This window comes from Corvus moneduloides, chromosome 2, assembly GCF_009650955.1.
Source record: "Corvus moneduloides isolate bCorMon1 chromosome 2, bCorMon1.pri, whole genome shotgun sequence".
Taxonomy (NCBI): domain Eukaryota; kingdom Metazoa; phylum Chordata; class Aves; order Passeriformes; family Corvidae; genus Corvus; species Corvus moneduloides.
In genome coordinates this window covers 109,383,882-109,407,562 of record NC_045477.1, presented here as the reverse complement: position 1 = coordinate 109,407,562, position 23,681 = coordinate 109,383,882, and the positions used below count along the sequence as shown (strand labels likewise).

The 23,681-nt window shown below is 39.9% G+C and overlaps 1 protein-coding gene across 1 annotated transcript in view; it reads right to left on the bottom strand.

The window, feature by feature from the left end:
* SMS (spermine synthase) overlaps window positions 1-23,681 on the bottom strand; it is a 46,092-nt gene that overhangs the window by 18,608 nt on the left and 3,803 nt on the right. Inside the window, exons 2-5 of the mRNA XM_032100814.1 lie at window positions 10,754-10,874; window positions 3,761-3,854; window positions 3,273-3,337; window positions 674-849 (exon numbers count right to left, since the gene is read on the bottom strand). Coding sequence (XP_031956705.1) covers window positions 674-849; window positions 3,273-3,337; window positions 3,761-3,854; window positions 10,754-10,874 — 456 coding nt within the window. The remainder of the gene's footprint in view (window positions 1-673; window positions 850-3,272; window positions 3,338-3,760; window positions 3,855-10,753; window positions 10,875-23,681) is intronic.

Genomic DNA, 23,681 nt, shown 5'->3' with positions numbered 1-23,681 from the left:
TGCACTTTCTTCTACGTTCGCTTTCAAAAATACAAAGGTCAGCAGGCACAAAGTACAACACAAAAACCCTCACAAAGGTTGAGTTGCTATTCTGATTAACTTAAGAGTTATTATTTTGAAGAAGAGTCAAAAGATGTTCACCAATAAAGCAGCTAAATGGTTTGAGATACAGCTGCCCTATACCTCACCAAGCAGGAAATTCCCTTAGAGAATCAAGGGAGCAGCAGGGTTATACACATACACACATGCCAGCTCCCACTTCTTTGTATTTGTTTAGAACTACATTGTGTTTTGAAGACTGAAAGTAGCTTGTTTTGCTGTCAAAGAGAAGCTCTCAGAAGGTTGGACTGGCAACAAGAGGGAAAAGCTCATATAAAAGAGTGGAGTAGAGCAAGCTCTGCTACAGAACACCATCTATTCTCCTCAGCCACTTTCTGCAGCAAAGATACTAACTCTGGAAAAATAAATCTTTTCTTTTTCAACTCTAGATTTTACACTGGTCAGCCTGATTGACATCCTTAATATAAAGGAACAGATACACATGTACATGCATAAACAGTTTCCAGCATCAGAACCATGACTCTTAGACATCTAATAAAACTGCCACATCAGGACAGAAAACAACACTTCTGACATTTTCACACCAGAGATCCTTAAATGAGATGGTACTTACTAACATCCCCACTGAGAATAAGAATATTCCCAAATTGTTTTGAATGCAGAATTTTAATATTCTGAAAAGGTGAATCTTCATCATAAACAACTTCATCTATGTCATATTCCACCAGGCGCCCATCAGCTGTAGGCCAGTATCTATCAATGACACCTCCTCTCAAAATGGCTGGCAACCTAGAAAGAAATAATATGAGAAAGAGATTACAAAAAATTGGAATGTTTATTTTTTAAAAAAATCCACTTTAAATATCCCGTGGATTCACCATAATAAGTAATATTTACAAGAGGCATCTAAGAAAACTTGCTACATTTAACACTCAACATATACAAGAAACCTACCAGCCATATGTTAAATATACATAAGTTGCTAAGGCACAGATAATATAAATGATTCTTCTTTATGTACAACTTCCACAATGTACCTGTGAATTTCACTCTATTCAAAGAGATGGAATTTACATAACATACAAGCCTCTGTAGAAGAAACAGCTCATGATCAGAAAATAATACAAAAGCAGAATGCAGGCAAAAAAAACAACAAAAAATCTTCAGTTAAGAATGCCATTTCTTTAAGATTAAGTGCATCTTACTCAGAGCTGTACTGAGAGACATTTTAATACACAGAGAAACAAAAAGTGAACTATTACAGTGTTTCAAACTGAGCTGGGTCAATCTGCAGTGCATAAGCACAATCCTTGATATCAGCAGATAGTCTGTATTACTTTTTAAAAGTGGTTCAAGCATCTGCAAAGATTGTTTTGGGTTTCTTGTTTGTGGGTTTTAGGGGTTTCTTAAATTCCATAGAGATGGTTCAAATCAGTATTTCACCTGTAAAGACAAACTATCTTTGAAATAACAGCAAATGATCAAAGGGATTGTGTTTAGGCAAAAGTGCAGACACAGAGTTCATCAGATCTCCCACACACACTTGAAAGAATAAAGGGGTTTTTTTTCCAGAGGAGGGTGTAGCAGAAGACCAGAGATAAGCTGCTTCTCAATTCCCTAGTGATTCCCAGCCAACATTCCAGAAACACTTCCTACCCCCAGCGAGCCGCCAGATGGCGGCACGCAGTGGGAGCAAGAGCAACCCTTCCTTACCTCAGAACAACAAAAAGGCAGGAAAAGCTTCTCCAGCTACATTCACCCTACTGCAGCTGCGTGTGTGCAGCTGACATCAAAACGATGCAAAACAAATTTTAAAAAAGGCACAAAAGAAAAACAAGCAAAAAAAGACGCTGAGGAGCATGTGCCAAGATCCATGCCAGATACACTGTTTGAAGAGGTTCATCCTCTATACTACAGTAACCAAAAGATCTAGGTCACTTCAAGCAGATGTTTTCCTGACCTGTTTTTAAGAAATTCCTATCACAGGGATTCCACAAACTCCCTGTATCATTTCAGCATTAAAATAACCTCAAAGCTTCTCCTCAATAACACAGATTGAGGAGATCAATCTATGAGATCATCTATGTTCATACACTGTGCACCTTGTGAGCCTTTACCAGGTTGAAGTAAAGCAAGATAACTACTCTCTGTTTTACACACAACTGTAAAACAAATAATATTCAAGTATAATACCACTTTTCAAATTACTACCATTTTACTTGTGGTCTCTCAAACTTCAGATCTACTTTCTGCCATAATACTGCTTAACTGTTTTCCTGTTTTGTAGTTTGTTCCTTGGCTTTACTGAGCCTTGCTGATTTTACACTTGCTTTTTACTTTTCTTAACCCATTTTCACTTCTACGGTCCTTCAAGCACCCACTACATCTTCCACCATGGGCATGCCTACAGTAAGGGCTCTCTGGCTTCACGGTATCAGTCACTGCCAGATAGTCACCACGAAGACAACAACAAGCCACATCCAGTATGAAAGTTATTTCAGCACCAGGCCATGAGCCACAATTTGAGTCCCTAAAATTTAATATATAGCCTTGAATTTAAATAATTCAAATTGACAGAGGGCTTGCAAAGCCTCCATCCTTGAGTTTTATTATAAAAGTTTGCTACAAAACATATCTATATTCTTGTCAGGTCCCTAAACCACACATGCCCACAGTGAGCACCATGAGGCACACCAGAGGCAGAGATGTGAGAGAAAGAGCCGCAGGAAACCTTCTCAGGGTGGGGTCTCCTCTATGGGCTTGAACTTCATTTTAGCTCTAAACCTCAGCCCTGGTCCCTGAGCTCTATCCCACCTGCCCAAGTGTTTGGCCAATCCTTGACACCCAGCTCGCCCCCAAAGCTGCCTCAGTACTACAGCCCAGCCTGGCAGTCACAGGGATGGGTCTCACGCTGGTCACCATCACCAGCTCACCTTCTCCATGGGCTGTGGGATGTGGCCCATAGGGTACAGTTTATGCCTTGGCCTATTCCCCTGCCACCCTTGGCTGCCCAGCCCTTCCAGAGCAGTCTGTTCCCACTTCCAGGCTGCATTTTCTCTCACTATTTCATGCAATCATCACAAGAAACTAAAAAAATATCCCATCTGTATCTTCATACTCCAGGCTATTCACACATTACAGCAAAGCACAACTTGCTTATCTTTAGTAACTATGCAGACAAACCACACACAGAAGAAGAGGTACAAACTTACCGTTTCACCCTTTTAATGTTACCATGAAACAATTCTTTCATTCTTTCTTCTACTTTGTTTAGAAGCTGCAAAAAATAGCAAACATGAGGTAGAATTTGTAGATCATCACTTAATGCAAAATACCTGTTAAAATTACTCTACCTGGAAGGCAATAAAACATAGCACCTGCTATGAAAAGGCTTTGAAATGTAACCAGAAGCCCATGAGTAACTATCTTGCCTCCTCAGCCTGGTTACAAGCAGGACTGTCCATATTACAGCAGCTGTAATACGAGACCCAGTACTTGCAAAAGAGTGTGTGCATTCATGCACTCACGTGTGTACACAACTTCAACAGGTGTTACTGCTCCTCGTCAGTAATCCAGGTTTGAACTGACTTTAATATTTTTAATCTTTTACCAAGATAGACTTTGATCGACCTGAAAAAAAAAAAAAAAAAAATAGGTGCTCCCCATGCAGTTAGATAATCCTAGTAAGCAGCACTCATACCTGATCAACTTCCTCTCTTCCTTTCATGTGATCATTGTAGCTCTGCAGATCCACCAACACTAATCCACGAGGATGAATTCTCAAATTGGCAAAACTACAACAGAGAGACAGTGATGACAAATTTATTATCAAAAATCAGAGTAAGGAAATAAAATCTGAAACGAGTTACATTAAAATTCAGAATGCATGCTTTTTCCCCAGCATCTGTAACCATTGGCAGTGACAGCTCAAGTCTTCCTCTGCAAGGAAGAGCAAACAAAGTTGCAAGAACTTGCCTATCACTACACAACTAATAAAACCAGTAGGAAGCAAGGCAGTGAAACCATGTTTAAGCCACAACAACCATGGTACAATGAGAATATGCTGCTTGCTAGTCTCAGTTCTTCAAATAATGCCTGCTGGAGCAGGTGTGTTGGTTTGGTTTGGGTTTTTTAATTGAAAACAAGCCTTAAGAAAACAACCGGACCTTTTCCTTTTCACTTCTAGGGGTGTGTTTGTTTCATTTTGTGGGGAGGGTGGTTGGGGTTGGTTGTTTGGCTTTCTGTTGAATGGGTTTTTTTTTAACTTTTTATAGCAACTATTCAGAGACACTGATCACATTCAAAGCTGAGTAAAAATCTGTGAGAAACAATACACATCCTGGGGCAAACCACAGCTTTCACTGGCAAAGAAATTGCAGCAGCAAACTCTCATTGATGAGCAGAGATGCAAAGTCAACATAACTCCTACTGTATATCTACTACAGGAACATTTCAAGACCAAAGAGCAAGGCTTCACTATGCTACACACATGAGGCGAACAAACAATGAATCTTGGAGAACTTGCAAGAAACAAAACAAGAGCTAAGGGCAGTGGGGAAGGACACAAGAAGAGAGGGCAGCCGAGGCAATATCCTTCCCACTCTAGGGAGGAGAGAATACAAAAAGAAACAGAAAGGCTAAAAGGGGACTACATAAAGGAAATGGAGGGGAAAAACCATACACCAGAAAAAAGGAGCAGAAGAGGGGATGAGAACAGAAATGGCTGAACAAAAAAAGAACGGTATTCAGAGATAGAAATGCACTAGTACAACACAGAAACCTCGGATAAAGCTGTATCATTCTCTGAATGCTCTTTTCTTTGCCTGTCTGCTCTTATCACCCCACTTAGCCCCAAAGGAAAACACAGACTAGCTCTTGTTGTGACAATAAGTTTAGATGACCTCCCATCTTCCCACCACTCCCACCTTTGTCTCTTCCAGAGCTCCTTTTGCAAACTGTCAGCCTAATATGAACACCACCTCTCCCATGGTGCTGGGAACTTCAGCCCTTAGGTGCAGTCAGAAATAAAACCCTAATTATTCCGTTTTATCTGAAGACAACTTTTGGTAACTGTAAAATGATCAAATTATGGAAACTGACTGAAGCAATTTAAGAATAAAAATGCTCTTGCTGGCTTTGGAACAGCAGTGATCTGCAGCTCTCACGTGTTACTACTGTCACCCAGCTCTCTTCAGAGGATAGGCCCGGAAAGCCTGAGGCTTTCCTCACGACTCTGCACACAGGTCTTGCTTCCAAGAAGGAAAGGCGCTTCTATTTAACACACACATGCACACCCAGAGCCCACAGACTGTCACCACCTTGGAGCAACCCTCCCTCCAACCCACAGCTTCCCCACTAGGTGTCTTCCGACACAGGTTTCTGATGAGGGAACACAAAAGCCTACCAGGATTCTGTTTACATGATGAGTTGGGTTTTTTTAAAGGAGAGAAAGACAAAAAGCAGAACTCAGAAGATGGAAGTACTGGTCACTCCAGCAGGTTTTGGACACAACCATTCACAGTGAAAAGGGTAAATTCCATAGGCCCTCAGAGCTGTGGAACTACAGACAGAAATACATAAACACAGTTCATATGACAGCTCTGTAATTTGATTCCTTGAAAACTGGCACAGTGTCAAGTATTTTCACTGTTAGAAAAACTTTTTATCAGTTCGTTTCCATATTCCAGGAGTTGTTGTTGGCACAAATAAGCAACAGATTTCATTATCCCATGACTCGAGTTCTTTTAAATTAATTTCCTCCAAGAATCACATAGCTGTCATAAGATTTGACAGCTGACATCTTCACTTCCCCTTTGACTCCATGACAGGATATTCCTGCCTCCACTTTGAGGTAAGAGGCAAAGAGGCAGAGAGGAAAGTTGCTCTGAAAGTATAGCCACACAACTTCAGATTTGTAAGTGATGCAATGGCATTAGAATACAGTGACAATGGCACTGCAGAACCATCATTCATTTTATCAAATTGTCATCTCTACCAGAATAGCAGGGTCCTGACACCTGGGGAAAGGGGGAAGAGATGAAAGGCAGGCAGCAGGCTGTGTATTCAGACAAAAATTCAAGTTCCAAGTTTCTGGCTGATATTCTCCATTAGTTTATGGTAAAAAAAACACTTGAATGAAATTTGTAATTCTCAACAGTAATACAGGTCCAGGTTGGTTATACCTTGGCTATAAGTTATCTGGATGAAAACAGACACCTGAAACAAGCTAAGATGCCTGTAAAGATTTAAACACGCAGCCAACAGTACAAGTGTACTCAAAAAAGGGAACAGTCCAGTATTAAGTAGTATTAAGGCAGTAGTGGTGGGCCAAAGCTGAACCCACAGAAGACTTACTAGCTTCAATCAGCAGATAGCAAAGGCTATGCTGGCTTTTGTCACTTTACATTTGTCTGCTTGGCAGAACATATATGAATGCAGGTTTTTATCAGCAGCAGCTCTTTTAATATGTGGAGGAAGGTTCTTTAAAACAATGATAGAGTTTCCATTTTCTACCTATGCAAATACAAGAAAGATTATTTTAGAATCCAAATGAGGGGAAAAATAAAGTTTGCTTCAAAATTAGCCCCTCCTATCTCATCTTTCTGAAAAATATAATTCCTGTTTCAAAAAATAAACCACTTGCCACACTTTTGGTGTGTGCTTGCATGTAATTTCATAGAAGTAGTGAGGGGAAAAAAAAAAGGCTCAGTGAGGAGGTATCCTCTTCCCTTCCATCTGGCAAGGAAATCTGCATCTGAAAAGCAGCCCCCACTACAATAAGGCTCCACTCTTTGCTGCACCTGCATATCTGTCACATCCTCCAGTGCAGTATTCAAGCTTTTTGTGCTTGTATGCAAACAAGCACCAACTACAGAAACAATTCTACTGAGTGCTGCATCTTACCACCTGATCATCAGGAAACTTCAGATGTCAACAAAATTCCAAACCCCACAAATCCAGAAGTAACTGCTGGAAACAGAACTAGGAAGCAAAGATCTAACCCAAAATGCGCATCATCCTACCTTACTTGCACTGCGGAGGAAGAAGCATTGCAATCTCATGTATCCAAGAAAGGTTTTCCAACACCACACACCCAGAGAATAAAGCTGGATAGACAGACAGGTACCTACAAACTCCTATTTATCCATCAAACCTCTGATCTGCTGACTAACTTTGAGTCACTATAAAATAGAATAGTTCAAGTATTTCAGAAACAGCTTGCCACTAAAAGCATCACCTGTCAAACAACTCAATGAGAAAGGAAATAAAAATCTGTTAATATTAGGAAAATATAAAATTTTTAAAAATGGCACGACATTGTTTCCCTAAAACATAGCCTTTTTTAAGTGTTCTTCATCTTAATTACAAAGTATTTGAGGGACCTTAAGGAACTAGGCAATCACATTTTTTCATTATACCATCATTCCAGTTCTCTTCTTACAGAATAGGAAAATTAAACCAATGACATAGTAGCTGCTGCTGATTCCTACCAACTCCTTCCTATTCTTCAGTCCATTTTTATACTCTGGGTAACTCCACAGGCAACTACAACACTTCACCCTGTAACAAAGAGCTGAAGAATGTTCATCCTGCTCCCTTAAAATATGCTGACTAGCACACAGAGTGGTTAGCAAAAGCCTAACAGAGAAAATAAAAAAGTAAACACACTCCCCTCTCCCTTCACAGTGTTAACATATTCATCAGCATCTCTGTGATATACAAACCAAATTCAATTGGGTAAAGCTTGCACTGTTGTGAACAGTGAAGTCAAATGCCAGTAGGATTATACTTCTCTAAACAAGAATTCAGAAACTGAAGTTAAAAATGGGTATGTGTATAGGGGAAGTCAAAGATTTTCTAAAAGACACTCTTCTACTGTAGAAACAATGACTTAAGTTTCAGGTTTTGGGGGTCTGTGAAGGTGGAACATGACAAAAGAGGGAGCATAGATGCACAAAGGAAAAAATAAATCCCTCATAGCTCTATGCAATATAACAAAAGACTACTTGCACACAAGCAGTAAAGACATTAAAACAAAGTATTAGTTGAGAAGATATCAATTTCCAAAGATTAGCTTCACTGATTTTTTTCCTTAACCTAGATTTAACACTTCTCAATCTGTTGAAATATACTGGGCACTATACAAAGTACTGTATACATTAAATAAGACAAAAACTTCACATTTTTTTAACCTAACTTTTAACAGTTTAGTCCAAGATAGTGACATTTCAGTAAAAGCATGCTGCTTAATGTGACCCTAAAACCATCCTGGAAGCAATCTAAAAACACGCAGCTCAGAAAAATGAGACTGCTGGGACCCCAAAACTCAGAGACCCAGCTCCACTCTGGCACATGGTACTGTTTCCCAAGCAGTGTTTGGGCAAGAGGATTGGCAAAGCAGAGAGGGATTGCATCCATCACCACTTCAGAGGAGAACGAGTGGCTCAAGAGAGCCATTTCCTGCTCCACTCTAGAGTCTTGTGTTGACAACTCCATTAGTTAAAGGTTTTCAGCTGAACCTCCCTCAATTACGTTCTTTGTCAGAATAAATCACAAAGTAAATGGACCAGGTAGAGTTGCCACATATGACTTTTGCTTGCTTAGCTTTGGACAAAGGAGAACAGGGATCTGTTGCTTTGGTAATGACAATAGGAAAGCACATCTTAATCCCCAAATCAGCTCCACTTCGTTCAACCAGCAAAGTCCTTCATGGGGCTGTTCACGTGGTATCCTCATCACAGATGAAGTTTTGTCAAAAGCAGTGCCCACAATCCCACCATCTGCAGCACAGGGCTCCCTGCAGGTTATGGGGGTTATCTCAGCAAACTCTGGAGTGTAGACACTGTTTAGCAACATGTTACTATCCCATCTCAAATATTTTTCCCAGGGATTAGTACCCAGCTTTACATCAACCACACATCTTTGTTTTGCAATGTCTCAGTCACCTTTGGCTGGCTAAAAACACGTTTGTGTGCACATGCTCCCAAAACCCTTACTCACATACAGCACCCACTCCATCTCTCATTCTAGGGAACTTGTGACAAGTGGCAGCCAGCCATCCTTACAAGAGCTGCTCATGACATACCTACCCCTCCATCACAATTCTTTTTTTCCATGTTTTACTACAAGCTGCTGGGGGAAATGAAGTACACTGTTTTGCAGGGAAGGAGGAAGAATCTGTATGCCCTGGCTACTTTCTGTCCAATTGCATCAGGTAATATTTTTACACTAACTAAAAATGGATGATATTTTAGGGCACTAAGATTAAGTGCAGACAAACTTGCTGGTATTAAAATACAGCCCATTTAGTTAGTATGAAATCCTCCATATGCTCATCAGTTCAGTCTTACAACTTGTGAAATGTGTTTGTTTTGCAAGGTTTTTTAACTGTCCAGTCTGTTGAGTTTTATGGGTTTACAACCTCATTTGTTTAAGTTAACTGAAACTACATCAAACAGAAATACAAACAAACTACACTAACAGAAATACACAGTTTGGGGCTACCTTTAAAAAAAAAATATTCAGGCTTTTTCTATAACCAGAGGAAACAAAAGTGCTGAGGTCCCAAAACACAGAAAGTTCTCCTGCACACATGTTCCCTAATTGGGAGCTTAATGGGTCTGGCAATGCACAAAAAATACTTTAACTCCATTACAGACAGTAAGTTGTCAAACTGAAGTGAGCCATTTTCAAGGAAGATAAATCCAGTATGCACCAGAGTTCAGACAGCAATGAATATACCGAGAGAGCAATAACCATTCTCTATTATCATTTAACACTGCACCGTTAAAAAAAAAAAAAAGTTCACTTTGCAAGTGCCACATTTGAAAAGGTAACTGAAATATACAAAAACTTCCCAGAGCACAACTGAGAATGATAAACATAGAACTACTCATATCCTCTTACTTGTTACCTTAGTTTGGATCCCAAGAAACCCCCCACAAAAAAATCCCAATCAAACAAACAACCCACCAAACAAAACAAATCCAACCAGCAAAAAACAAAAAACAAGCAACTCCAAAGCAGCAACTGCCACGATGATGTCCAGAACAGGTAACTGAATAACTGCAAGGAACCTAAGTGCAATAAAATCACGGTAGTTACGTATAAATAAACCAGATCAACGTATACCATAATCAACTAACCCTCACACTGTGAAGCAGCATGAGGAAATAAAGTGAATGTAGTTTTGTTTTTCAGTTTGTCCCAGCAGTCTCAGCTTTTGTGTCACTAATGACACCAACCACCCTCACATGCTGTTAATTACTTCAGAAGCTGCTTGAGAATTTGCAGCATATAAAGGCGTGTAAATGCAGACAGAGACACAAAGCAGTCATTGTTCACATGCTAAGGTTAGATTCCAACATGTTTAGACATATTTAATGGTCAGAAAAATTACAAATACATTGAACTGACTGGAGCTGTCCTGCATCTGGAAGGACTAGTGCTGAGACCAAGGCACCATTCTATGGTACGGACCAGACTGATCAGTTCAACCTTCTGATATCCAAACTGCAAGATGACATAGTCCAGATTATGAAAAAGATTCTGCTTTATCATAGCTACTTCATACACAAGGCTGAAAAAAGGACAGCTTACCCTGTCAACACTACAGGAGGTCCAATAGATGGAAAAATAGATATTTTAAGGAAAGATAGTGGGGACATAATCTAGAGGAAGAAAATCCACTCACCTGCCATTTTTTTTGATGTAGGTTACTAAATAACCATGGTCTTCCCAGTTATGAACTGTTTCTGTCATTCCCTGCTCCTGAAAAATGGGCTGTAGAGCTTTAAGAACGGCATTACAATCAGCTGCAAGATTAAGAGAGAAGAAATAATCAGTGAGGATTTTCCACTCAAGTTACTTCTGCCCTTTTTTAGGGGCTGAAAAGTTTATCCTGACAGATTGGATTAACTTTTCTTTAAGTACCATGTGAACAATCTTTCATTTCCTCTTCCACCCACCCCCATTCTCCCTAGAGATATTTCTCAGTGCACAGGTATCCAAACAATTTTCCTTTAAATCAGTTTTTACACCTGAGCAAAAATGATTATCTACTATGGATGTATTGAGAGTATTTTAATTACGGCTACTATTGGTCATCTACTGTATCACAATCCACACAAGTCTTTACTCATATAATTACTTTTAAAATCACTTAACACACAAACAGCAATCCAAAAAAACCCACAGCACTGACAAGAAACTCCAAAAAAATGTTGAGCTGTAGTACTGGGAAATTACAAAGGCACTGAAAACTAACCTATCCGCTCCACCCCTACACAAACAGCCTTTTTTCTAACATCCAGGTGAGAGCAAGTTCCCAGTTGAAATCTTCATGACGCTATGGAAAAGATCACTCAGAAGAGCACACAAAAACTCACTTGGAAATAACTGACATTACTCTGGTACAATTACCTTCAAAAGCAAGGTGATAATTTGTCCATAAAGGTATTTAGTCAGTCAGAATATGCTGAGTTCAGAAGCCTTAAGTTTGCTGTACAGTTTTGTGGGTTTTTTGTTACCCACAACATAGCTTAAATGAACAATTTTAGTTTCTTCAAACAAGTGTCTCAAAAACAAGTTGCAAGTTTTGCCCGTTTATTTTGGAATTCACAAGGTGAATTAGTGGAGGATGCTCCTAAAGCTGCACTTAGCAGAACAGGAACAAAACTGGAAAGACTATTATACCAGTGTCAGTGAGGAGACCTAACATAACATTCATCTACAGGCCGTCTCATTAAGGCAACTAGCATAATTTCTGCTTCACAAAACACAGAACTAAGCCACTATGGTCAAGCAATACGTCAGCAATGTAACCAGGATTTAGAGTATCTCTACCAGAGAAATCAGCTGGCACAGCCACATTATGGAGGCACAGCTTACAACCAAATGCTTCAGCACAGACACAGTCTTCCCCATCATGACTTTCCTAAAGAGTTATTCCCAACATACGTACTTTGTTTTACCCCCTGCTCCCAAAATGCATATGCATTGGAAACCAGTAGAGGTAGTCTGCAGACAATCAGAAATAGTTTCCAGGATAAAATGGAGTTGTACTAGCTACAAAGAACTGAAAAAAAAAATCCTTACCAAATTACCCCTGAATGTTTTAACCAGACAGACTGAAGTAATTGACAGTATTTACTTTTCTTCAAACACAAAGTCAAGAGCAAACCAACTCCCCAACAGCCAAGGATATTTAATAAAAGTTGAAAGGATTTGCTTATTGCTCATTGTAGTGGTTTGGTCCAAAATACTCATTACTGTTTATCTTCTGTGAGATAAGAATTAGGAGAAATGCAAAACAGGCACCAAACTTGAAAGAATATAAAGAAGTTTATTAACAAACCTAAAAGAAGAAAAAAAATTATACCACCTTCAGAACTCTCCTCCTCCCCCCACCTTCCTCCCTTCTCCCACTGACAATGTGAAAAGACAACCCTTAAGATGTTCAGTCTGTTTACCACTTCCATAATAACCTTGTTCAGTCCATTTAGAAAGAGAAGTCTCTTCTTGCTCATGCTATGAAAACATTATCACAACGAGACAGCCGCCCACTTCCAAATATTGTTCAGTCCATTTAGGAAGAGGAGTCTCTCTGCCTGCGTGTGAGTCCTTTCCCCCGACTTGCAGCTTTTCCCGCAACTGCTTTCGAGGGTCCACTCTTGAAGTTTTTTGGGGTACAATTTTAAGGTTGAGCCGTTCAGAAACAAAAACAGAGGCCCTTCTCCTTCCCTGGGAGCAAAGGGTCTTCATCATCTTCATCTTTAGGACTATCTCTGGGAGCATCTCTAGAACTGAGGTTTTCTCCTTTCCCATTTGGAGCAAAAGTCCTCATCTGGTTCATCTCTAGGGACTGAGGTTTTCTCCTTTCCCGTTTGGAGCAAAAGTCCTCATCTGGTTCATCTCTCCCTGTCCAAACTTCTCATGAAATTACAGCTGCATCAGCATCTGCCTATCTCAGTGCAGGTGCTTTTGCTCACGAGTTGAACACTCCACCCCCCATATCTTCATGAAATTACAACAGGATACTCTGATATATCATAGCTTCACAACAGAATTTCAGCTTTAAGCATCTCCTCTCTCTCTTCCCTCAGGTTTTCAGCTCTTCACAGCAGTAAAAAGGGTTAATCTCACCTCGGCCTTACAGCTTTGCAGCTGGAATGTTGAATTTTTCTTATCGCAGTGGAGAGGGGGGAGAGCCGAGCCGCTCCGGCTGCCCACGGCAAGGCAGTGGGGGGGGGTTCCACGGCTGGAACAGGTCCATCGGCTTCAGGATGGCCGTGGCCCGGCCCAGCCTGGCCCAAGCAGGGCCTGGCCGGGCCCGCTGGCCCCCACACGGGGCCCGCAGCCACCTGTCCCAGCGCCGGAAACGAGAGAGAGCTTGGAGGGGAAGTTTGCCTATTCTTAAATGTGGATCACAGAGGTGATCACAACTTTAAGTGGCTTAGAGAATTGTCCATATTCAAACTGGCCAGCTGATAGGTTCTATCAGTTCCCAGAGGAAACTGTAAGCACCCCTTAGCAAGGACGTCCCTTCCGGGACTATGCTTGCTAACCTATGACACTCATATTATCTGATCTTGATGCATGTTCTGAGATAGATTTATTTTTCACCTTCTACATCTCACTCATTAACTCCGTGTTGCAAACTAAAGGAAAATAGAACCAACAAAGCTATTCTGTGAGATCACAGTATATTGTTTAACTGTTGGTTCCTTCTTAGTCAGTAGCACTACTGACAAAACACCACAATCCACTACCATCATGAAACTTCTTCCTTTCTCTACCTTCCTGTAAAAATCTGCATCATCTGTACCAGCAAGATTTTAGGCTTCCTGTCCAGTGTCAGGTTCTACCATGGCACAGGCAATAATTAAGGCTCAGAGTACAAAGCTTGTCTGCCCAGTAACCACGGTTACAGTAGTAATAAGTGGGCCAGCAATCAAAGCAACATGTTTTTCAGACATTGAAAGAATAGATACATGGGACCATAACTATGAGCCACAGTTCTTAAACTGGTTCTAATCTCTGCAGCCTTGCACGGGGAAGGGAACTTTGCAATGCTCACTTTAAACTTGCAGCTTCTGCCAGGCATCAGCACTTTTTGGAGAAGGTAGGAGCAGCTGCTCCAACTCCAGTACATTCACAAAGAATTTGTCACTTCAGACAAGTGCTCCCCACTTCTTCAGTAGCATTTGCTTCCTTGCCCAACTCCTTTACTTTCTCCGTCTTTTTCAAAACAAACACCTATTTCCATCCTTTACTTATGTCACTACCACAAAACCATTAAAGAACTCTGTTTACTAAAGCATGCCATACCCTCCCAGGGCCAAGAGTAAAATGACATGAAACCCAAGTTGAACTAACTAGTGTCCAACCAGCCCCCAAACCACTTCACTTCTGCAGCTCCTGCAAGATAGTAGGAAGATGGTGAACAGACTGAAAACTGAAGTGCCCATAACACATTTAGCCCATTTTCAACAGCTTCAAGGAATCCTGCTAGGTGCATCTTGGCAGACACTGAAGGACAAATCATCACTGGTATTTTTCTGCTTCATGAACATACCAACCCCTCACATACTGTTCATCACTCAGCAGTAGAGTTCTTTGCTAAGAACCCAGGCACAAGCTTGATTAAGCTCTTCCTATTATGCTATTAACTTCAGGAAATTAAAATAACAACATGCTCTTTCATCAGGTATCCTTTCAGTTATACCACACAAGATTTGCCTTGGAGGGCTAATTAATTCTCCAAAGTTGGAGATTCCTTTATAAAATGTTTGAGGCGTAACTGGTTGCTTGAAGGCGTCAGGAAGTTTCAGCAATCTCAGAATCTCTCACCCAAATCCACTTGTCACCACCTCACTCCAAGCTCAGATATGCTCTTATCAAGCATTGATAAGCAAAAAGGACAATGGTGATTAGAACAATAGGAACACCTTTGAATCTACATCTACGTGTTTATTGAAGTAGTCAATTTTTGCTGTTGTTCTTCAGGAACAAAGGAAACAAACTCTGGATACCAAGTATAAAATACTGGTTTAGGTGCTTGATAATTATTTGCTGGAAGGAATGAAAAATGCCCAGAGTTTCACCCTTAGAGAACAGGAACAAAAACCACTGTGTATAGGATTTGAGATATATGTATTTTTCAGGAGTTAACGCTCAGCCAGAAAGTTTTTGAATCCCAGCACATTTGAAGAGAAGACTTGCAGCAGTTTCAGATGTTCCTCTAAATCTGAGCAGCAAAGCAATCAGTACTTGAAAGTAATCTGTGAATGTGATGCCAAAGTCTAGAGTCACTGTAAGCACCAAGTCTGGGCTCAAGCATCACTAGTTCCACCCTGATACTTAAACTCAGTGTTGGAGCGATCTGCTATCGAGCCAGACTATCTCTAAAAATATTCTGGTTTAAGACTTCTTCATGCCCTATGATTAACAAAATTTAGTAAGCTATGAAAACAGATTAGTACTTATTCGAAAATATTCACCCCACTTCCAACTTCAAATTTTTCTTACCCTGATTTTAAATAACTTCTTCTAACAAGCAAGAATATAACATAACCAAAACAATAGAACACATTATAGCACTTATATATGATTCTGCATCTGATGCATTTTTCCCTTGGTAGCTAAATATTCAATAGAGAAAGGTGAAGAAAACAAATCAAATTAAGTGCTTCATTAAGAATACATTAAGAGTTGGCATACATTAGGAATCAAGATGCAGAATATGCTAAGAGTAAACAGCAACCTGAGCTGCTGGCATATTGTTTCAGTTTAGAGCTGTTTAAGTTGTTTCAACATAGTAAAATCCTTATGTTTTGCAAGTCTAATATTCTTGCACACAGGCACTATTGATCAACTCCAATCTTCAAAAATCTTACAGGAAAAGGAAATACAGAGACAGGGTGGGAGGGCACTACATATAAATGATGAAGGGAACACACCTGATAGAAGAGATTCATTTCTAGGCAGCTGAGGTCCAGGGGCAGCTCAAGACGAGCAGCAGGAGGTGCCTTCAACCTGCTACAGCTGCACACCTGACTGCTCTGGCACTGAGCTCACTACAGTGAAACTGGTGGCCCCCTTCACCACCACCTCTTACTGAAAGTAGTGTCCTCAGGCTCATAGGTGTACAGGGAATCTCTCATTCACAGACTAATCCAAGGCATTTTTCCAGTGCCAATATTGTATCTCAATTTTAACCATGAAAATACTGCAGAATTAAGAGACGTGCAGCAGAAATGTTTAGTGAGCAAGTTGTTCATAATTAAAATCCAGAACCAAGGAGAAGCTTCAGGCTTCTATGTATTTTCCACATCCTAGATTTCCTTTAGCACTAGAGAAAATAGAAAAAAAACCAACAAAAAAGCTAAAAGTCACAACAGTTTATGGCAAGTCAACAGCCACCTCCTCCTCCTAGGTCCCCCTCTCCATTGTACATGGAAGATAGAGCAGTACATAATAGTTTGCAGATAACTTGTTAACACTTAGTCATCAACATCTGCACAGCAATCTTTTTCTTAAAACTAGAAAACTTAAGAATTGTACTACTTTTGTCCTAGCTAAAAGGATCTGCCTGCATGGAAAATGAGTGAGCAGAGCACACTGGTATTTGAAACAGACTATCTAGAAAAGTTTCCACAGCAGTATCACAGGCTCAACTAAAGTCAGAATGCCAACAGTTGCCTCAACAGGTCCTTGTCCAACAACAAAATACCCCCATATCTCACAAGAATGAAAGTATCCCCTCCAAGCACACTTCAAGACCCTGCTTTCATTACTGCCCAGAACAAAGCAGGTAGCTTTTTCCTGACATGTTAACAGATGCAAATGAAAAAATGGCTTTAGCAACAAAGACCTTCTGAGTATTAAGTTTCAAAGTCTCCCATCAGAACACACACACGGGAAGAATCCTTTGTTTTGTCCTTGCCAGCTCTGCAAAAGAAGAAAACAGCAGGAAGCAGAAAACTATACTAAAATTACTCCTTTCAACCAAATTGCACCTATGAGCATCATCCTCATCATACTGGTTTAGACACAGAATTCAACAAACCATGTATGGCATGAGGCTTAAGCGGGGAGCAGGTGGAAATAGTCATCTACTACTCATCCATGAGAAAACAGATCATCGAGTTTCCTACTACACTCACTCTATTGCATTATGTATTACACAAATTTAAGAGTAGAAGGCTGCTCTTTCCAAAAGTTTCCACAGAACACTTGCCACACTCCTAACTTTTAAGGATTTCCAGCTACATGTGAATACAGGCAAATCCACCTACACTGTCACATCAGCAAGTCCATGAACTTACTGGCACTTCCATGTGATCACCACAGCCAACAGGAGTCATTCTGTGCATCCAAGTGTCCTTTAGGAAATTATGGGTAAAACAACTATGAGTCAGAATGAGCTCTCAAAATGTTAAAGATACCCAGCTACAGACGAGAGAATTCAACCCTCTCTCCTCCCCAAATACAAATAATACAAAGGTAGGTGCACTACCACCACCTCTGTATTAGCACCCTAATCACCTTCAGGAGAGAATTCTACAGAAGATCTCAAGTTTTCAGCAAATACAGGTCTATGAGATCCATCCACTTCCATAATGGAATAAATACACTGAAAAGAAGTTATTCCTTCATCCTTCCTCTACATGATTTGTTGTATTAGGGATATCAAAAATCTAATTTACTGTACACAAAACCAAAACAGATCTTGTGTACTGAATAACCCATGTTGTTTTGTGAATCTAAAGTTCCTGAAGTTTTCTGTAAACTCACCTCAATAAAAATACATTCCAGTATCAGGTTTAGGCTGTCGCCCCTTGAGACGTAAAATTCTAGTTACTGGATTACAATATTAAAAACATCTACTATCAAACTGCAGAATAAACTAAGTACCACCAGTAAGCACATATACAGAGCAAGACTAGTCTGAAGCAGTTTTACACACAACAGCCATTACTAACTCTGAAGTCCACTTTGTAAGGGGCCTTATAACTTGACATTCATTGCATGAAAAGAGTAGGTTTGGCTCCAAATCCTAGTATAAGTGATGTAGCAAAATGCTTTCATTGGTAGCAATATTCCATTTCCATCTAGTATTTTAGGCAAGAACTTATTTTTTAAAAGGTTAAATTGTGAATTTCTGCTACAAGGATAGATAATGCAGTTACAAGAATGATTTCTGTACTTTCAATCAAAAAACACCTCAACATGGAGTTTAATTAAATCTGGGAGAGCAGAACATAAGGTTTACTAGACTATGCCACAGCATTCCCAATCTTTATCTGTATCCCACGAATTTTCAGTCAAACACATTGTAGGGAAGAAGATTGCTACTAAGGTTGCGTAGTTTTATTCATCATTGTGTAGGATCTCTGATACAAATGCATTCTTAGAGATAAGAATCCTTGTATCAAGGAACTTTTATTACTTTAACATCACCTCTGCTGCTTATACTTGCAGCAAAAGCTGAGTACCTTCACTAGAAAGGAGAGAAAGCATACAACAACTTTCTTGTCACTGTCTCTGAGCAAATGCCAGATACCTGGCAGCCATGGTCATTCAACAGCTATTCTATGGTTTGGTGTAAAATAACTATGCTGTTCAGTGCTTCTGAAACACAGCACAGGGCAAGCAACCTAGGTAGAGGGTACAGCAGAGACCAGACCAAAAGGGAAGAATGAAGTACTGAAGAAACAGACTGTAACAGCTCCACAAAACACTTTTTTGTTTTGCCTTCCTCTTCCCAGGACAGCAACCCTTCACATGAGCCAGACTGAAAAGTAAAGCATCAAAATAAAATTATGTTCTCATTCTTTCATGTAAAGCTGGTCACTAAGTCAATGTAAGTGTTATCTCAACAAATAATTTTGATGTTTGCATAAAACACAAGCACATTGCACATGAAGTTAAGTACGCTAACAAAGTCTTTTCAAGCACAAATGAGGGCCTGTCACTGCAACACACATATTGAAAGAACTAGAAGAAAGCACTTGCTACCAATTCAGAGCTCATTCACACTTTGAAGAACAATTTAACATTAGCTGTGAAAATGAAAACACTTAATACATTTTATAAACAGAGGCCATTTCCCCCCCACCCATCAACCCACAGACTGACTTCCTAATACATGGTTCACTCATGGGAAAAAATCAGAGCCTTACTGAAGGCATTTTGCATTTTAAGATCACTCAGGATGGATAAATCCTACTGACCAGTTGAGGAGTCTATGCAGGGGACTGTTAACACATACTGCCATGCACTTGTACGCAGATTATTTTATTAAGTCATGTGCACATTGACTCAAGGCTTCAAACAGCTCAGTTAAGTGAAGCAGTTCAGCTTTATTACTCAACTTTTGCGACTAGTAGTAGGAAATATTTACTAGTCTCCAAATTTCTGGTACCCAGATCTTGTACCCATGCATTGGACAAGGCACACCAGCCAGAGATCAGAACAGGGCCTCTGCATTACGCCATGGTCCTGCAGAGACACCTGCAGCGACACCTGCAGCAGCCAGGATGCATCCTTTACAGGACTCTCTCTGAAAATCTGTACCAGTACAAATAGATAAGTAATCAGAGGCAGCTCAATTATGAAGAGGAGAGCTCAATTATGAAGAGCATCATCACTCTCATTCACTCTGACATCTACAAACCATTTCTATTTTTGATAAAATAGATTAAAAGAAGTTTTCCTATATGTGGCATCTAATTGCAGCTAGTTATGATGTAGCATCCTACTACAGTTAACAACTTATTTAAATGCCCATCGTCTGGAAATGTGCACAACATATCACAGAAAGTGATTCTCTGGTACCTCTGGAAAAAAACCCAAAACAACAACTTATGGCTCCACTTGAGCCTTAATATCAACAAATGTGATTTTAATGCTTCAACTCCAGTAGCTACATTTGTCTCCCAGTAGCACACAACCAAAGTCCATCAACTGGCATACAAACCTCATTTTATTTCTCCCATTTTAAACCTTAGCATCTTTTGGAATACCTGCAGCCTTTCCACCCAAAAAAAACTGTAAAAGAGAAAATACACTTGGTAACAGAACTCCAGCATGTCCAAATAGTATCAGCTCTCCTGGTCACTTACATCTTTCAAGCCACTTTAATTACCCATGACCTGACCATCTTCTAGAAACATGTTAAGCAAAGTGATTAGTACTTGTCCTAAAAACTTTCCTCACCTTTCAAGGATTTTGGTATTTAAAACGCATGGTCAGAGAAATGTATCTGAAATAGGAAATACTGATGTGTCAAAAGCAGTCTTCATTTCCTGCAGGAATTTGCTCTACAGCCTCAAAACAGAGCCTCATGAAGAGTATCTCCCACACTGTTAAACCTTCACCTTTGCAGGTGACAGCTCCTTCATGCCTGAGCAAGCAGCCATTGAGAACTTGACATCATGCTGGAGAATCAGATAATTATATTTTTAGAGTTCCAGTCACAAAGCATTTTAATCTTCCAAACTAGAAACCAACAAAAGCAGAGAATGAGTTCATAGCAGTCCTTACTGCTAAAAATGGAAAGCTATTAATTCCTGTATTAACACCTCCTGACAAGCCCCATTTGTGCTCTAACACTCACCAGGGCAGTTCTCGGTCCAGGCCTGTCAGGACTAGACAGTGGAGACCTGCAGGGCTCAGCTCACAACAGCCCAGACAAAAGCAAAGGCTGAGCCCACACCACTCAGGAAGCTGCTAAGGAAACATAACCAAAACAGACCCATTTCTGAACTGCCAGTTGCAAACACACCTTTAGCCAAGGTTGATAACACAGTTGCAAGCTCCAGAGATATCTGAGCCTTGTTTAATCCTTATTTACATGGTCTTCACATACAGATCATAGCTAAGGAGTCAGCAAATTTTGTTCACATACCATAAATCAATAAAGTAAAGAGATAAGCCTGTCATCTGCATGTTATCACTGCAATCAGATGTTTCAGCACTTCAGACAATCCAACACTTGACAGAACCAGTCAAATTTAGCTACAAGGATCAGAGATGCCATTCCCTCACAAGAAGTTCAAATATACTTAATGTGTTTTTACAGCTAACGGCAGCCAGCTCCAGCCACAAAAGCAGAATCCGTCTCATAGGAAAAACAAAGCCCTAGCATCTCTAGCATATCAGGCAACAAAAGCACCCACCAGAGAACATCAAATTAAAAATAACTCTCTACACAGGCAAGTGCTCAAAGGTTTTACTGATGAGTTTCATTTATAATCTTAGGCTTAAACTAGTACTGATCTTGACAGTTTCTTGCTCTTTCATATACAAGATTGACTTACTTGAGAAAGAAACAACAAGTTTTCAAGAAAAATATCACGTTTTCAATGCCAGTCATCTTTTCCTGCATTCTCTGCTATTTCCGCATTTAGCATGGAATGAACAATGATTCAATATCGAGAACTGCTGATTATCTGCTAAATAAACCAAACCAGCACCAGCTCCAAATTGTCTTTACTACAGCAAGACAGCTCAAAACATGCAAGCAACTGCATTCATGCAGCATTTTCCCAGGTAGAAATTCAGGTAGATGGTGGCAAGAAAGAGCCAACACAGCACCTCCCCCTCAGCATTTAGCTCTCTTAAACACTCCTCTTGCTGGGAGATTATCCCTTCAGAAAGCCATTTTCTTAATTAGTTCTTAAAGTAAGGAAACTCAGCAACAAGGCTTTAAAAAGCTGCAAAACTCAAAACCTTGTCAACTCTTCCCCCCCCTTCAAAAGTTTAGATCAGCACAGCCAAAAATAAGTACATAAAACTGTAGCACTGCTCTATGAAGAACATTAAGATTTCCAATCCAAACAAAGACAAGAATGAAAATATTATTTTAACTGCATGCAGTTCAAATATTTAACGATTTGACAGCCTAAGTAAAACCTTCAGTACTGAAAGAATATTTAGTAGAGTAGCTCAGACCATCTGATAATTAAGACTTCCCCCCCTGCAGTCTCAGAATTGAGCAATGGACCCAACTCTGCAGACAGGACCAAAGCTACTGACAGAGGATGCTCAGCCCTCAAAGGTCATTCCCCTCTATCTCCATGAAAACATTAATTTGAGGAAAACCAGATCGTGTGCACACAACACATTCACTTACAATTTTTCTTAAAAATTTAAGCATTGCCCAACCCACACTCTCTCTAAGCCCAGCATTCCCAGAGTGTGTAATTTATCCAAGAGCTTCCTAAGCATTTGTTTTAATAACTATAGCAGCTCAGGTAATCACTGCTCTCCTCCACCAACTCACTCATCTATGCCCTGGCCCCAAGTATTATGGGCACCACTGTTTGTGCCACTGTACCCTATATACCATGTATAATCCCCCCAGCAATAATCCCAAATAGCAAACATGGAGACAATTCAAACTGATTTCTAACTAATTTGCCTTTCAAAGCAATTTTCTGAAGCAAATAGAAGAACCCAAACCTCACAAAGAGTCTCCACATTATCTCTCCTCCCACTCTTAAGAATAATCTGAAGAACATTAATCAGTTCAATACTCAACAACCAAGAAAACTAAGCTTATATGACGCATTCACACATGGATGGAAACGCTCCCATGTGCAAGCAGACTTACAACATACAGTAAATCTAAAATCAATTCTGTACAGGTATAAGGCATCAAATATCTATATACTTTCATAATAAAATCCTCAGAATAAATAACTTGAGGAGTCTCAATTTCATCTCTTCTGACTAACAAAAAGACAACTAAAGCTTTCTGTGCCCCAATTAAGGAAGGCCAGTGATGTGTGTCCATTTTTATAAATGTTAACATAGTCTTCTTGTCTTTTAGGATAGGGAACACTATGGTGTTTGCCTGCTAAAGTTGACTGCAGGGTCACAGATAAGCAAAATATTTCTGTTCAAAGGCCTGTGATCTACAGTTACTAATTTAATCAGCTCTTGAGAAGACTATCACTGGAAGTCAGGCTATGCTATCCAGCTATCAAAGATTCAACCCTGCTTATATTTAACTATTATTATTTCTAAAAAACTAATCAGATGCCTAATTAGAGTAGATAGTTATAAGGACAGGCAAAAGGCCTTTTTCTCTTTTGACTAGTATATAGATTTTTGTAGTATATGAAAAAATTTATTGAAAAGATTGAAAAAAAGGCAGCTTTTAGCAGAAGTACATGGCTTCATTCATCTCATGCAAATCCATTCCCAAGACAGTATTGTGTCCCCCCCCATCTCAAACCAATACAAAAGGACTTATTTTCTCTAACTCCCCAGATCCATGTTTTTATTGACATTTGCTGGCATTTCCAACAATCTTACAGGCGTGATGACCACAACACTAAGAAATGGCTACATAACAAGTTATCATTCTCAAGATCCTTACTGAGTACATTTGAGTCCTGAAGAATGTACATGACAAGCTCCAGAGTCCTGTACCCCAAGACAACTGGACTGCCTGAAAAAACCAGAGCTGTTAATCGAAAGGGTTTGTAACATGCCAAGTAAGTCAGCTAGTGAGAACAACCCACCAGAATCCACACCATTCTGCAGCACAAGCAGTTGCTAATAGCTGCTCAAGTGTTAACACTTGACAAAATCCCATCTTCCTCATGCAG